The sequence below is a fragment of the Lampetra planeri genome, unplaced genomic scaffold, assembly GCF_965212315.1.
Source record: "Lampetra planeri unplaced genomic scaffold, kcLamPlan1.2.h2 scaffold_1295, whole genome shotgun sequence".
Classification (NCBI taxonomy): domain Eukaryota; kingdom Metazoa; phylum Chordata; class Hyperoartia; order Petromyzontiformes; family Petromyzontidae; genus Lampetra; species Lampetra planeri.
In genome coordinates this window covers 1-16,906 of record NW_027614012.1, presented here as the reverse complement: position 1 = coordinate 16,906, position 16,906 = coordinate 1, and the positions used below count along the sequence as shown (strand labels likewise).

The 16,906-nt window shown below is 45.7% G+C and overlaps 1 protein-coding gene across 1 annotated transcript in view; it reads right to left on the bottom strand.

The window, feature by feature from the left end:
• The window catches only part of LOC144739084 (intermembrane lipid transfer protein VPS13D-like), a gene marked incomplete at its 5' end in the record, with an annotated part of 28,897 nt that extends 12,211 nt beyond the window's left edge, over window positions 1-16,686 (bottom strand). The window contains 30 exon segments of the mRNA XM_078622081.1: window positions 275-425; window positions 785-832; window positions 1,672-1,807; window positions 1,946-2,092; window positions 5,038-5,146; window positions 5,439-5,564; window positions 5,636-5,776; window positions 5,995-6,084; window positions 6,591-6,654; window positions 6,656-6,792; window positions 7,230-7,304; window positions 7,722-7,908; window positions 7,990-8,145; window positions 8,303-8,436; window positions 8,582-8,856; window positions 8,936-8,958; window positions 8,961-9,138; window positions 9,749-9,864; window positions 9,949-10,120; window positions 10,340-10,425; window positions 10,427-10,554; window positions 10,775-10,913; window positions 11,990-12,042; window positions 12,045-12,177; window positions 12,179-12,214; window positions 12,386-12,566; window positions 12,942-13,068; window positions 13,539-13,629; window positions 14,160-15,218; window positions 16,535-16,686. Coding sequence (XP_078478207.1) covers window positions 275-425; window positions 785-832; window positions 1,672-1,807; window positions 1,946-2,092; window positions 5,038-5,146; window positions 5,439-5,564; window positions 5,636-5,776; window positions 5,995-6,084; window positions 6,591-6,654; window positions 6,656-6,792; window positions 7,230-7,304; window positions 7,722-7,908; window positions 7,990-8,145; window positions 8,303-8,436; window positions 8,582-8,856; window positions 8,936-8,958; window positions 8,961-9,138; window positions 9,749-9,864; window positions 9,949-10,120; window positions 10,340-10,425; window positions 10,427-10,554; window positions 10,775-10,913; window positions 11,990-12,042; window positions 12,045-12,177; window positions 12,179-12,214; window positions 12,386-12,566; window positions 12,942-13,068; window positions 13,539-13,629; window positions 14,160-15,218; window positions 16,535-16,686 — 4,650 coding nt within the window.
• Window positions 16,687-16,906: the final 220 nt, after the last annotated feature.

Here is a 16,906-nt window from a genome sequence, read left to right as displayed (position 1 = left end):
AATGGATGTTTCAGTGTTCAAACACTGAAACAAACCGTTTCACCACTGTTACATTTATTATAAATAAAATAAAAATTCATGAAACAAACCGATTCCAAAAAGTACTGCGGAACATTTTTTATTGCAAATGGATCAAAGGATCCATTTTTGGTTGAAAATGTTCTAGGTAGACGCAACTGATGTTCGGCCACTCACACACAAACATCCTCTGCTCAGTTCACCAGATAAGAACATGAATTCAACGCACAATATTCAGTCGTAAACTGTGACTCACTGTCTGGAGCCGAAGGGCTGTCCAGCCTGATCTCCATGGCAACGTCCAGACGGTTCTTCACCATGAGGGCAGAGCGAACTGTGATGACCTTCCTGGCGCTGCCCTCCATCGTGATGGAGAAGACCACTCTGACCGGCGGGAGAGCAGAGAACTGCGGAGAGCATTCACACACAAGAATTCAGAGCCGCTTCCTGTCAAACATCACAACACCCTGAAGAATTACACAGAAACTCAAAATGGGTTAGTATATTTGTCTACTGTAAGTGAATTTTTTTTTTCAATAGAAATATAAGATATTTTGATTAAAAATAAGACAAATATTCTTAGAAAGATTTAGATTTTTTTCAGTGAACATCGAAAACATTTATCAAAATATAATAATGTCAGTCAGAGAGACTAGTCTGCTCTTTATATCATTCACATTCCCCTCATTGTCTTAGTGTCAGTTTCTGCTGACGTCTGGCGGTTTCTAAGGGGTTTTACTGTTCCGATGCTGAAACACAGACGTACGTAGACGTGTGGGTGGATGATGTTGGTGCGGCTGATTGGACTGCCAACCTGAGGAGGAGAAGCGCATCGTCACAAGTCATCTCAACACAAGCTGTCACACAGCTGAACCCAATACCTTCAACATACGTTGGCGTACATTGGTGTATGTTGGTGTACAGTATGTTGATATACAGTTGGTGTATATTGGTGTCATGTTGGTGTACAGTTGGTGTATATTGGTGGTATTGTGTTGTTGGTGTGTTGTTGGTATTATGTTGGTGTATATTGGTGTGTATGTTGGTGTACAGTTGGTGTATATTGGTGTTATGTTGGTGTACATTGGTATATATTGATGTTATGTTGGTGTACATTGGTGTTATGTTGGTGTGTATATTGGTGTTATGTTGGTGTATATTGGTGTGTATATTGGTGTTATGTTGGTGTACAGTTGGTGTATATTGGTGTTATGTTGGTGTACTGTTGGTGTATATTGGTGTTATGTTGGTGTACAGTTGGTGTATATTGGTGTAGGTTGGTGTATATTGGTGTTATGTTGGTGTACAGTTGGTGTATATTGGTGTAGGTTGGTGTATATTGGTGTTATGTTGGTGTATGTCGGTGTACATTGGTGTATATTGGTGTTATGTTGGTGTACATTGGTGTTATGTTGGTGTACAGTTGGTGTAGGTTGGTGTATATTGGTGTTATGTCGGTGTACATTGATTATGTTGGTGTGTATATTGGTGTACAGTTGGTGTATATTGGTGTACAGTTGGTGTATATTGGTGTTATGTTGGTGTATGTCGGTGTACATTGATGTATATTGGTGTATTGTTGGTGTACATTGTCCGTTGTGTGCAATGGTGTATACTGGTGTACGTTGGTGGATACTGGTGCCTTGTGCTCACAGTGTTGGAGGAGTTGTTTCTGTCCGGAGCTGCGTATCGGAAGAAGATTCCCACTTTGTCCACAGACACAGGTTTGACCTGCTCCCATCCACAGACTCTGACCAGCAGTTGGTGCAGCTTCAGCTCGTGAGTGTGTCTGCAGAGATCGTTGACCATCAGCAGCCATTTCAGATTTTAGCTTCCGTAGTGATTCATCAACATACCACCGACGTATAAAGAAAACTCCCACTTCCTGTTTCATTCAGTTTTACAGAACACAGACACAGAACATTACCGGTGGCGAAGTTTCTCCCGAGCTTCAAACTCGAAGGGAATCTCTTTGCCAGGCAGCACCTCCCTCCACTGACTGATGTTGTGAGTGTCATCAATGCTAGGACCATCAGAGATGGAGTCTGCACTGCTGCTGTGGGACAGCGCCACCCTGAGGGACACATGGGAACGGAGACCAAAGCTCATGGAACATTCTACAGGAGCCTCTGTTCACCTATAGCAGCAACTCCTGAGGTCTGACGTCACCTCCGGTCATCACTCGTTTCATGTTACACAACAACATACAAACAACAAATGACACGTTGGTCAGAAAATTATGTGAAATATACAGTTTCATGGGGAAAGATCTGACAGGAACCCGAAAAAGGGACCACATATCCCCTGTACTAGCCTCTTTACACTGGCTCCCAGTTAAATACAGAATAGATTTCAAAATTCTTCTCCTTACCTTTAATGCCCTGAATGGTGAGGGTCCCTCATACCTCAAAAATCTCATAGTACCTTATCATCCAAATAGACCATTACGCTCCCAAAATCTAGAACTGCTTGTTGTACCCAGAATATCCAAAACCACAGTGGGTGGCAGAGCATTCAGCTATCAGGTTCCCATCCTTTGGAACCACCTTCCACTTTGGGTCCGGGGGGCCTGACACACTTTCTTTATTTAAGAATAGACTTAAGACTTTCCTGTTTGACAAAGCTTAGGTTAGCTTAAGTTTAAGTTAGGGCTGGCTCAGGGTCAACTTAAACCAGCCCTTGAACCAGCCCTTAGTTAGTTATGCTGCCATAGCTCAAGACTGCCGGGGGAACTCATAGTCATAACAGTGGCACTGAGCATTGGCACTAAGCCTCTTCTGGTTCCCACCTCCTTTCTTTCTCTCTCCCCCGTTTCCCCTTCACCATCACCCCCACCCCTCAAATATTTGTTCTATAAACATCTGCAGCATATACCTAACCCCTTCTCTCTGTCTGAGTTCTGGTGCCATCCAACCTGCACTGCCTGCCACCCAACCTGGAGAACTGCTAGACCCGCTGATGCTACACGACACACCCACCCCCAGCGCCATAATCTACTGAACTGCCTCCTCATCTTCCCCATCTCCAAAGTTTCTCCAGCTGACATCTCCCCCCGGGCAGACATGGACTAAAAATACTGTTGGACTCTGAACTGCCTCACATGCATTCTTGGACCTTCTAGACTTCACAAGCTGACTCACTGTTTGTTTATATGTTCATTGTCTGTGCATGCAACGCCTATTGCAGGTCTGTCCGTCCCAGGGAGGGGGATCCCTCTTTCTGTGGTCCTCCCTGAGGTTTCTGCCTCTTTTTCCCCTGTTATAAGGGTTTTTTGGGCAGTTTTTCCTCACCCTGACTGAGGGTTTAGGACAGAGGGTGTAGCAATGTGCGGAAGTCCATCGAGACAATTGTAAATTGTGATGTTGGGCTATACAAATAAATTGAATTGAATTGAATTGAAATCAACTGTTATCAATATGTCAGGTTAATATAGTTTCAGAGAAAATCTTGAAAAACTGGCTGATTTTTCCCATAGTAATACACTGATTCCAGGATATCGAGCAGAACAAATCGATGTGGCCACATATATCGCTATACCCCCATGAATATACAACGGCATGACGGTGAAGTGCTCCTGGCACTCATGGAGAAAATGGTTTGTCCATAGGACGTACAGTTTTCACACTAGAAGCCAGAGTGCGAACAGTCACTTTCCGTCAGATCATCGATACCTACTTCTTCTTCTTCTTCTTCTCCTTTCGGCTCTGTCCCTCTTCAGGAGTTGCCACAGCGAATCATTGATTTCCATCTTTCCCTATTCTCTGTATCCTCTACTTGGACTCCAACTATCTCCATGTCCTCCCTCACTGCATCTATAAACCTCCTCTTTGGCCTTCCTCTCTGTCTCCTACCTGGCAACTCCATCTCTAACACTCTCCTACCAATGTATCCACTGTCCCTCCTCTGCACATGTCTAAACCATCTCAATCTAGCCTCTCTAGCTTTTTCTCCTAACCTTCCTGTCTGTGTTGTCCCTCTGATGACCTCATTCCTAATCCTGTCCATCCTGGTCACTCCTAAAGAGAATCTCAGCATCTTTAACTCTGCCACCTCCAGCTCTGCCTCCTGTCTTCTGCCTATCACTAGTGTCTCTAAACCATACATCATAGCTGGTCTAACCACAGTCCTGTAAACCTTTCCTTTCACCTTAGCTGAAACTCTTCTATCACAAATCACTCCTGACACTTTTCTCCAGCTGTTCCACCCTGCCTGCACCCTATTCTTCACTTCTCTTCCACAGTCTCCACTACTCTGCACTGTTGATCCTAAGTACTTAAACTCCTGCACCTTCACCACCTCTGCTCCCTGTAACCTCACTTTTCCACTGGTCCTCCCTTTCATTTATGCACATATACTCTGTCTGGCTACGACTGACCTTCATTCCTCTTCTCTCTAGAGCAAACCTCCACCTTTCTAGGTTCTCTTCCAACTGCTGCCTACTCTCACTACAGATCACAATGTCATCTGCAAACATCATAGTCCAGGGAGACTCCTGTCTGACCTCATCTGTCAACCTATCCATAACCAAAGCAAACAAGAAGGGGCTCAGGGCCGATCCTTGATGCAGTCCTACCTCTACCTTGAAGTCTTCTGTCCTTCCAACAGCACACCTCACCACTGTTCTACTACCGTCATACATGTCCTGCACCAAGCCAACATACTTCTCTGCCACTCCTGACTTCCTCATACAAAACCACAATTCCTCTCTTGGCACCCTGTCATATGCCTTCTCTAAATCTACAAAAAACACAATGCAGCTTCTTCCTACCTTCTCTGTACTTCTCCATCAGCATCCTCAGTGCAAATATTGCATCTGTGGTGCTCTTTCTAGGCATGAAACCATCAATAGATCAGACCAATCAGATCATCAATACCTACAACAACACTAAATCTTCCCAAGATATTTTATGTCTTATTTCTAATCTAAATGTCTTAAAGTCTCTTTACACTTAAAATCAGACACCTCACCTGAAAAAGTAACATTTCCACTTGTTTAGAGTGACAGTGAACGCCACCCACCTTGTGGGGGTGGTGGTCAGTGTGGCAAACCACATGGTGCATCCTGTCTGGTTGTGGAGCGCGTACGGAACAAAGGGCTGCCTCCTCTTCCCTCCCAGTTTGATGTCTGCTGGGAAAAACAGAAGAAACAGTCACTGCGAGTTACGACTGTGACATCATCCTCTGTACACTGCCAGACAGAAACTGTCCATCAGTCAATGGGGTCAAGAAACTAATGAAGCTAAGAGACACATCAGGTCCAAAGAGCGACAACCATAAAACACACTGACTTTGGTTTCACAGCCTGTGGATGAGGACGAAGGAGGAATGAACACAGTTAATTGGTCTGTGAGGATGGAAAATGGATGGATGGAGGAATCTAATGAGACAGAAGTCTTCCAGCTGTGTCCTCAGGGACTCACTGTGTCCTAAGCTGGGGGGGTCCACTGACGTGCCCATCCAGGACAAGGGGGGTGAGGCCTGGGGAGTCACTTCCTGTTTGTTGCAGTAGTCAGCGATCCAGGAGCTCTTGGTGGTGTTGTACTGTTCTGTAACACAAAGGTGAAAACGTTGAGCTTCAATCGTTCCCGTCAGACGACGGCATTGGTCGGTGACTCACCCAGCAGGACAGACGTGATGTTCACGTCCAGACGCTGCTTCGCTCGCACGCTGAGCTTCACACGAGGAGGATGGAGACGACCTGCAGCCTGCTGCTGCCACGACAGGAGGCAGGGCCAGGGCTCGATGAAGGGCTCCCAGCCTGAGAAAGAGACGGAGAGAGAGAGGGTGGGACAGGCAGGCAGGCAGGCAGGCAGGCAGGCAATTATTAGAGTAAACGAAGAATAAACAGAGAAACTAAAGTGAATGACTGAAAACTACAATCATATAATAAAAACAGTGTTAGTTCACTCATCTACAAGTAGAGTAACCAAGTAGTGGATGTAAACAGAATACTGGATGTACTGTGTGACCTCTGACCTGACAGCTCTCTGTTGTAGAAGTCTCCGGACAGACTGAAGGAGGCGTTTCCTTCCTGTGTGGATCCGATTCGCTGCAGGACGTTCAGTCCTGAACAAACCAATGAGAAGGGGGCATCAGTTAATGACGTCACAGCATTGTGTTGTTACCTGAGTCAAACACGACTGAGCTGCAGTGTGGTGAAAGGGTTTGATTGAAAGAAAGGAAGACAGGTCGCAGTGCTGGATCCACACGCCAATCACTGGTGGCAAAACACTGAAAATAAGCTGCATATAACTTGTTTTTGGAGAAATGTTAACTTGTTTCAAGCAAATCTTCACTTGAAGTGAACAAATATGCCAGTGGAACACCATGTTTTTGCTTATATTAAAAAAACAAACAAAAAAAAAAACACTTGTTCCACTGGCAGATTTTTATAATTTTATTTTTTTTAATAATTTTTTTATAATTTGCATGAAACAAGTGAAAACATGTCTGAAAACAAGTTACTTTTTCAGGTGATGTGTTTTTATATTAAGTGTAAAGACATTTTATGACTAGAGAGACAAATCTTCTTGGTCAGATTTTCAATTTCTGCAGTGGGGGAGGATACGTACTGGAGAAGGTGAGCTCAGCCAGCGGGATGTCACAGTCCAGACAGTCGTCGATGAAGCAGATGCAAAATGCTCTCGGCCTTCAGCTCCACCCCCGATAGAGCGGCTGAGTGCCTGCGGGCACCCAATTCTCCTCCCGCTCTGGGATGAGTGGCCATGTTGTCGGCGTTCTCCAGCAGCCAGGTGGCAGCTTGGTCCAACTGGCCTGAAGAAGACACGGTGTGTTATAACATGGGTCAAACTGCAAATCTCACTCAGAATATTTGTAATAATTTTAGTCAAAATGTCTCATTTCCAGCCTTAAAATCTTTTTACACTAAAAATGATACATTACTGGAAAAAATTACTTGTTTTTAGACCATTTTCACTTGTTGGAAGCACATTTTTCACAAGAAATAAACTGAAAAATCTGCCATTGGAACAAAAAGAAAAATACTTGTCCCACTGGCAGATTTGTCTACTTTTTTAAGTGAAGTGAAGATAAGTGAAAATTGTCTATAAACAAGTTACTTTGATTTGTATTACTGCAAGTGTAAAGAGATTTTTTTAAAGAAAAATGAGACCTTTGATTAGAAACACGTCAAATATTCTTGGTATGATTGTGGTGAACGAACAGAGGATAGGGACGGCATGTGTGATCACCTTTACAGTGGAGCAGCGCTCGTTTGCAGTCGTCCTTCCTGAAGCCCAGATTCTGCAGGTGGATGAGCTGAGTGTCTGAGGAGTTTTGAACAGTGTTACGGTACGGTTCAATAAAGAATCTCATTTTGACTTCATCTGCACACTAGAGATTCTAAATCTTACCAAATCGATGTGTCTTATTTCTAATCTAGCTTAAAGATAAGAACCCACTTGGTTCAAGCAAATTCACTTATAAAAAGAAGAAAAGTGTTTTTTTATATTACAAGCAAAAAAATATTGCTCAGTTTTTGTATTTCAATTGAAAATTTGCTTGGAACAAGTGAAAAATGTCACTAAAAACAAGTCACTTTTTTCGTTGATGTCTTATTTTAAGTGTAAAGAGATTTTTTGACTAGAAATGAGATAAACATTCTTGGTAGGATTTTTTGCAGCAGTGACATCTGGACCACAGTCTCCTGATGGCTGACGTGAACACTAGAACCTTCTCCAGACCTGTGGCGGGTGCATTCTTCTTCCTACAGCCGTCTTTGGGTGTAGTGGTGGTGCGGGAGGGAGGAGCGGTAGCGGTGTGGAGGTCGGAGGTCGGCAGCGTGCTGGCAGCAGGGACGGACTTGGCAATGGCCAGGAAGAGCTGGATGTCGTTGTAGGACAGACGGATGTCCAGAGCAGGAAACTGGATCTGAAGGACACAACGCAGGTGGAGCACAGGTGCAGCGTGGGTCGTGAAGGTCTCGCCCCTCAGTTTGATTTGACCTCTGACCTCCAGCAGGGGGGGGATGTCCTCCACACTGAAGGCGTCCAGCAGACCGGAGCTGCTCTGGTACGTGGGGTTTCCACACAGCTCCACCTGAACGTTGACCGGGTCAATGATGGACAGCGCCGTCTCCTGCTCGCTGCCCAGACAGCAGGAGAACACCTGCAGGGGCAGACACACGTGTGAACGTGAGCTGAGAAGGTTCTGAGCTCCGCTGGCTCGTCTGCAGAACCTCAGAAACTCTGAAGGTGGGTTCTTGGATGCTGATAACTGACAAGAAGTGTCAAGTAGACCACGCCGTTCAGGTTAGTGACGTCACCTCGATTCCAGCCAGGCTGCCTGAGAAGGGCCGGTCCAGCAGACGGGGTTTGTAGGTCAGGACCGTGGTGCCTTTCAGGATGATGGCGTTGGTGTCCAGGCAGGACGAGTCCTCCACCACCACAAACTCTGTGCCTGAAGATGAAGCACAGACATCAACTTCTCATGAGTCCTTCATGGCTCTCATGAGTCCTTGGTGTGACTCATGAGTGAGGACAAGGTGTAAGGACAGAAGGTGGACAGCGTCCTCTGCTGGCAGCGGTGACTGATCTCCTCTGACCTGTGATGTTGATCTTGACCTCCAGGTATCGGTCCTGGTTCACAGGCACCGTGGACCTCTTGGTGACCACTCCGGTCTTCACCGTCTTGGGCATGACGGCGGCAGTCGAGTCGGTGCTGGTGTTACTGGAGCAGCACTGACTGGTCTCCACTGCAGCAGACTGCTTCTCCACGGGGACCTGCAGGAAGTCCCTCACCAGCTGGAGCCAGTCGAAGATGAGGAACACCCTGAGGTTGTTGAGGACCACAGTGAAGCTGGACGAGTCCCTTGTGGACCTGCAGGAGGGCAGAGCAGCAGATCTCCTGTGAGCGACAGCGTCAGGACGCCGTCCGTGGCTGGGTGACAATCTGGTACCTGTAGTGCAGCTCCAGCTGCAAGCGTTGCACCGGTTGGAGCCCGTTTTGGACGGCTGGAGGATGCAGTTGAACACGTTGTTCCTGTCGGAACCGCTGGGGGAGCGGGTGTCATACGCCAGCAGCGAGTGAGACACCAGGTTCACAGACTTGGACGCGTTGGAGAAGCTCTCATAGAGCAGCTTGGACTTCAAGAAGTTAAACCTGAGAAACGCACAGCATGTTAGCCACTGACCAGTTGCCTGGTAACAAGATTCAGCCACTGACCGGTCGCCAGGTAACCAGCTTCAGCCACTGACCAGTTGCCAGATAACCAGCTTCAGCAATTGGCCGGTTGCCTGGTAACCAGCTTCAGCCACTGACCAGTTGCCAGATAACCAGCTTCAGCCACTGGCCGGTTGCCTGGTAACCAGCTTCAGCCACTGGCCGGTTGCCTGGTAACCAGCTTCAGCCACTGACCAGTTGCCAGATAACCAGCTTCAGCCAATGGCCGGTTGCCTGGTAACCAGCTTCAGCCAATGGCCGGTTGCCTGGTAACCAGCTTCAGCCACTGGCCGGTTGCCTGGTAACCAGATTCAACCTGTGACTGGTTGCCTGGAAACCAGCTGGCACACATGCAGAGGCCCTTTGCTGTTTCCAAGTCAGTGGGGTTTCACTGCTCCAGGAGACAACATCCATCAGAAATTAACGGCTCAATGTGTGTAATTAAATTTTTAAATTGAACATTTCTTGCTTACTTCAACGCTGTTTATATTTGAACTGTCAGAGAACTTGTAACACAACAACTCGTCTGTCTGAAAAACTTCTAACGAACCTGGCCAGTGAGCGTTTGTGATCAGTAGACTTCTGTTTGTCCATGAGATCCAGACTGACGTCCACCATGTCTACCAGGAAGGACAGGTTGGTGTAGACGTCTCCACTCAACACAGTCTGAGCAGAAAGCCTGTTATCAGCACCGTTCACCTCTGACTGACTCATATTCAAACATGAAACACGTGTCGGCGTCCATCTCACGTAGGTGCTGGGGTCCTGCAGGTTGTAGGGCCGCAGGAACTCCTCCACAGGTTCTCCCAGGTTGTTCTCCAGGAGGCCCCGGATCAGCTGGTAGTGCTCCAGGTCCAGAGAGCAGTGGACCGACGACAGGCTGCCGTGGACCGACATGTCCGGAACAACGTGGCTGAGCTCCCTGAGGACGGACAGAACGACTCAGCTGACTGACTGAAACCAGGAATAGATCACAGGAAAAGTACCTTGTTTTTCGACAGTTTTCACTTAGTGAGTTTTTGCGCATTCACACACACACACACACACACACGCACGCACGCACGCACGCACGCACGCACGCACGCACGCACGCACGCACGCACGCACGCACGCACGCAACTGGGCATAAAACCCGTCCTACTTGTCCAGGTTGCGCTCCACCTTCAGCTGCAGGCGGCAGCAGTCCTTCAGCAGACTTTCTCCGGTGCGACGCACAGAGTACGAAGGGGAAAACCAGGTCGTGGAACTCTGACGGGTTTGTGCCGTCCCACAGCTCACAGGGCAGACGCTCGGCTGCGAAGATGTCCATCTGCTGGAGGTCCACGGAGATACAGTCCAGAAGACACACGTGGTCCTCTGAGGACACAATTCACAGCACTTGACAACAGAGTTCATGTGTTCACCAGACAGTTCACATGACAGCTCATGTGTTCATGTGTCAGAAAGTTCATGTGACTGAGTTCATATGCTCACGTGTTGATGTGAAATAAAGTTCATGTATTCGTCTGACAAAGGTCATGTGCTCATGTGACAGTACCCTCCATGTATCTCCATGAGCACCCTTCCCCCTGCTCACCTGCGCAGGAGAACCCCCCCGCCCCGTCCTCCAGAGCCGTCCCTCTGTCTCTGGGCGGAGCTCGTCCCATGGTGAAGCCTGTGGAGGATGTCAGGGTGGGGGCGGGCTCAGCGTTTGTCCCTGCTTTCTGCACACGCTCCTGTGTGAGGACACGACAGACAGACACACACACACTGCTTACTGAGTGTGTGTTTCCAACCACACAAACACACGACACGCTGAGGTCGATGACGTTCCTATTAAAGATGCGACGTTTGTGAGCGAGTCACATCTTTTTGAACGACTCTTTTAAATGAACGATGAGTCGCAGCTGAGTGTGACCGTCCACTGAGCTCCTGTTTGTTAAGTAGCTCAGGTGAACACACCAGGTGGAGTCGTACAGTTAGACATTAGGATCACGTCTTTTCAGTTTGACTCATTGTTTAGAAAGTTGTTCAATCTAAACGTTCCATGTCGAAAACTTGAACTGTTATTCAAAAAATCATAAAAAGAAAATGACTTAATTCTAATCAACGTGTCTAATTTATAGTTAAAAAAAATATACTATACTATCATATATTATACTTATTATTTATACTTAAATAATACATCACCTGAAAAAGCATATTTAAAATATATTTTTATTTGCAAATTTTCACACAAAAAAGCAAATGGAAAAAACACTTTTTCCCACATAGTTTTCTGCAGGTGATTTTATGGTTAGGAATGAGACATTTTGATAAGAAATAAGACAAATATTTTAGTAAGATATTGAGTTTATCAGTGTAAGTTTATTCTAGTTGTATTTACATTTGTCCTGTATTCCTGGAAAAATAGTGAAAATTGTTACTCAGTGTCAGTGTGTGAAATTAGAATCAATACGAATCCTGGAAGTTGAGAACAGCCATGTTGTTGTCATTACAATAATCCCATTCACTCTGTTGCCAGAAAGCTGCGAGCCATTACATGACCTCAACTTGGCTGTTGTCAACTTTCTGATAGTTGTGTAATTACGGTACTCCAAAGCACCGATGTATCAGCAGGGATACCATCAGTGTTGAAGGGTTAAAGGGTGAAGTGGTCTTCACATCCAACCAGAACACACACAGAGCAGGATCATTTGAGATGATCCACATCCAAACTGCAGGCAGAGCAGCACGTTCAGAGAAGCAAAAAGGAGATGCTCACTATGGGAGTCCGTGCACAGAGCAGCTGACAGCCACAGACGGGACTCACCAGAGACGGGAAGAAGACGTGAGCCATGGTGAGTTTTTCTACCTTGTCTCGGCGGAGAAGGTTCCACGAGCCCCCGCAGGCAAGAAGCAATTGTGGACCCTCAGCTGGCCCAGGTTGGCCACGATGACCCGCGTGGAACAAGAACTCTCTGGGATGACGATCACTGGAGCTCCAGCCTCAATATCTAGGCAGAACCCTTGAAGCCCGCTGAGGATGGTCCAGCACCTGACAAGACCAGAGTTCACGGTTCAGTGTCAAGTCTCCAGAGACGGGGTCTCCAGTGGTTCCACAGAGACAGGGTCTACATGAAGTCTCCAGAGATAGGATCTACAGTGAGTCCTCCGGACAAGAGGTCTATTGTGATTCTTTCAGTGGACTGTATCAGAGCCTACTCACAGCCTGGCCCTCCATCGCGGCTCTCTGCCTGCCGAGAACATCCTGGAGCTGCGTGAAGTGTTGGATGAAGGCCACTACCTCAGCCTGGAAACGCTGGGTGTGGACATACTGCACCGACGCCATCTGGAGGGACACCTTGATGTCACATTCACGTGCCAGGTAAAGATCTGGTTGTCCAAACCTGTGTGAAGGAGAAGACCATACATGACAGTCCTCCCACATCATCAGCACATCGAACTAAGAATATTAGTTCTAATCAAAATGGTCTAGTTAAATCTCTTTACACTCAAAATAAGACATCGCCTGAAAAAGTAACTGTTTTTTAGCCATTTTTCACTTGTTTCAAGCTAATTTTCACTTAAAACGTTGTTTTTCTTTTTAAATTACAAGCAAAAATATTTACTTCAAGTGAAAATTTGCTTCAAACACATGAAAATTGTCCAAAAACAATAATTTCTCAGGTAATGCGTCTGAGTTTTAGATATTTTATGGCTGGAAATGAGACATTGTGACTAGAATTAAGTCAAACATTGTAGGGTTTAGAGTTTTTACTTACTTATAGATATTAAAGATGAGAGCCTCTCCTCCTTGCGTGGTGAAACGCTCTCGGTAGAGATCGCCATGAGGGGTCAGATCACTGAGGGACAAACTTCCTAAGCTTCCTTGTAACGCCAGGTTCCCATCTGGAATGGATCAAATATTCAGTGACGGTCGTACAAGCAATACTGCAAAAATTCAACTTCGACAACAATTCTTACCAATAATATTTTTTAATCAGAAATAATTTCTAATAATTTCTAATCAGAACATCTCGTTTCTAATCATAAAATCTCTTCACACTTGAAATGTGAAAAAGTAACTTGTTTTTAGACAATTTTTACTTTTTTAAGCAAATTTCACTGAAAAGAAAAGAAAAAATCTGCCAGTGAAACAAGATTTTTTTGCTTCTAATAAGAAAAAAAACCCACTTGTCACACTGGCACATTGGTTTTATTTTTGTGAGACAAGTGATGATTGTCTAAAAACAAGTGATTGATCAAGTGTAAAATAAAAAATTCTGACTTGAAATGAGACATTGTGATCAGAAATGAGACAAATATTCTCAGTAAGTTGTTGTCTTAGTGGTATGTATGTATTTTTGTGTCATACACACCCAACATTTCCAGGTGAGCAGACAGTTTGGACACACTGGCTCGGGCCAGCTCGTTGACTTTTTTGTTCAGGGCAAGAGAAAAGGAATGAACCTGAGAGAGAAAATAAACAGCTACATGATCAGATCAGTGCCAACGTCCATCCAGTGTGTGTCGACTGCCTTCAGGGTACGAGCAGGACGGCTGGGAAGCTGGAGACATCCCCAGCTGACCACTGCTATATCCACACAAACTGAAGAATGTCTTATTTCTCATCAAAACCTCCCATTTAAAGTAATAAAAGAATCTCCATACACTTAAAATATGACATCAACTGAAAAAGTTACTTATTTGTTGACAATTTTCACTGATTTCAAGTACGTTTCCACTTTAAAAAAGTATGATAATGTTCCATAGGGGCATGTGTTTTTTTATAATTAAAAAACAAAAAATCTTGCTCCTCTGCTTTTTTCAAGTGAAAATTTGCTTGAATCAAGTAAAAATTGTCTAAAAACAAGTTTCTTTTTCAGCTGAAGTCTTATTTTAAGTGTAAAGATTTTTATGGCTGGAATTGAGACAATTTGATTAGAAATAAGACAAATATTGTTGGTGAGAGTTCTTGCACCCCGATTCTAGCGACCTACCTTCAGATCGATTTTAGTGTTGACGACCTCTGCGACCTCCTCGTCGACGTAGTCTGGATCGTAGGGCGGATGATCTGCCACAGGCGGACGATCTGCTGGCGACATGGGGGGACATCTCAGTGCGTGATTGTTGGCGGTGGAGCCGATCCCAAAGAAGTCCAGGATGACCACCCAGGTCTGCAGCGTAATCAGAACATCCAGGCAGTTGAAATCCACATCGACACTTCGTCCCAAGCAGCCGTAGCGCGTTTTGAACTCCGGGTGCTTGTGGTCCACCAGCAGCACGTTGATGTGGACCAAGGAGTCGTCAAAGTCTGGGGCCGGCTGAGGGGAGGGGGTTCTGTGGGTAGGGGACGGCGGCGGGGTGCTGGGACAGTCTGGGTTCTTCTTGGATTTGCGACTACCAGCGGAAGGGGTGCTGGGGTGCCGTTGATACAGCTGGAAGACGTTCTGCGCCTCCTCCATGTGGGCAGGCAGCGAGCGGGGCATGTCCGGGTTCAGGGCGTTGGATGCAGACGGGCAGCTCTGGGAGAGGTACTCCTTGGGACTGAAGGTGGAGGGCTTGGGAGCCCCGCGAGACACCATCAGATGCTTGTGCTTGGACTCAGGGTTCTGCTCCAGGAGGTCCTCCATCAGCAGAGAGCGCAGGGCCAGCTGGACCTCCAACAGGTGGGGGTGGTCTTTGGTAAAGTCCCCCTCCAGGTCATGGAAGCGCAGGCTGACCAAGCCCTGGCAGCCCTGGGTCAGGTCGGCGCTGAGCTGGACCTCCAGCTCCGTCACGTGGAAGGTGACTTTTACCTGAGTGAAGGACGGAGAGCGAAGGCCTGGTTTGTGGGACTGCAGAGGGGACGACAGCAACGAGTGAGACAGGCTGATGTGGGGGGGGTCCTTGGCAAACAGCCCTCCGTGGGGGTCGGGGAAGCGATAAGGTCTTGAGGAGGAAGGTGTAGGCGGAGGGGGCGTGGGTGGCTGACTGGGCGTGACACGCTGCTCCTCCATCAGAGACAGACTGTCCAGGGTCTGCAGGACCTGTTCGTAAACGGCCTTACACAGGAACACCTGCAGACAGACGGACGGGCAAACGTCAACACTGAGTACTGTAATTATCAGAAATCAGAAAACCCTGACAAGATGCACACTGCAAAAAAACAAAATCTTGCTCAGTATTTGTCTCATTTCTCATCAAAATTCTAATTTCTATTCATAAAAAAATCTCTTTACACTTAAAATAAGATAAAGCAAATTTTCACTTCAAGTAGAAAACTCTGCCAGTGGAACAAGATTGTTTTGCTTGTAATAAGAAAAAAACATTGTTGCACTAGTAGATTTTTCTACTTAAAGTGAGAATTAATTTGCTTGAAACAAGATTGTTTAAAAACAAGTTACTTTCTCAGGTGTAAAGACATTTGCAGTCTAGAAATGACACATTCTGATTACAAATAAGACAAATATTCTGCAAATATTTTGCAGTGTACCTGGTGTGAAGAAGGAGCTGGGAGTAGGAGAAAACATCCCTGCCATGGTTTAGTCATTACGGTAACCCCATTCACTCTGTCGCTAGAAGCTGGCGAATCATTACCGTAATGACAGCAACTTGGCTGTGAGTGCAACCTCTCAGCTTTCAGGAACTGATGGACATTTTCTCTTTCTCCTGATGGGTAAAACGGTTCTTTTAGGCGTACTGAATCACTAAAACCTGTTCAGTAAAAAGATTTGCTCAAAAGATTTGTTCACAGAATTGTTCAATTATTTAATGTTATGCTATGCACTGTAATATATTTTAGATCATGTTTTGCCTTTAGTAATCAACTACTTTATTTACAGGTAACGAGTGAATCAGATTCACTGCCGCATTCAGTTGAAATGTGAAATAAACAAATCTTTTCAGTAAGCGACTCAGTACAGTTCATTCTCCCACGAAAGGGACTAACCTACTTCTTCTAGCTCCTTCTTTGCACCCACCATGTAGGGGAACTGAGTTACACTTCTCAGCTTTCAGGAACCAGTCACCATATTCAGATATATGGTATCCCAAAGTATGCGAGCGCTAATGTATCGGCAGAGATAGCACTGGTCTTAAAGGGTTATAGGTGCTTTGAGATAAAATCAGGTGGTTTTCAAAACACCAGAAGAACCAACAGCAAAGTGCAGGAAACAGGGAACAAACAGTAAAAGGAAAGAAGCTCTGTTGGCAGGGAAATGTAGCTGCACTGCAAAAAATACCAATATTCTTGGTCAGATTTTCAATTTTTGCAGTGCGTGGTTCACCGATTGATCCGTGGATCTACAGACCAGAGGACTGCTGAAACCACTGTAAATCCTGTGAGTGTTTTGAGACAGGCCCACGGTTTCTATGGTGATGTTGCGGTGCCTACCTGAACAGGGTTGACAAACTTTCCCTCTATTCTCAGTAACCCTGAGCTCCTGCAGGGGTCCTCAGTGGTCAATGTAAAGTGACTGTCTTCTTCATCAGCAGGAACTTTCTCCAGTGTGAACTGGATTGTCGTGTCTTTCAGAATGTGGAAAGCTGTTGGGAGAACATGTTACTGAATGAACATTTCACAGCAAAAAGTCAAAATCTTACCAAGAATATTTGTTTTATTTACAATCAAAGTGTCTCATTTCAAATTAAATAAAATACTTCACTTAAAATAAGACACATCACCTGAAAAAGTATTTAATTTTAGACAATATTCTCCTATTTTAAGATAATTTTAGCTTAAAAAAGTAGAAAAATCTGCCAATGG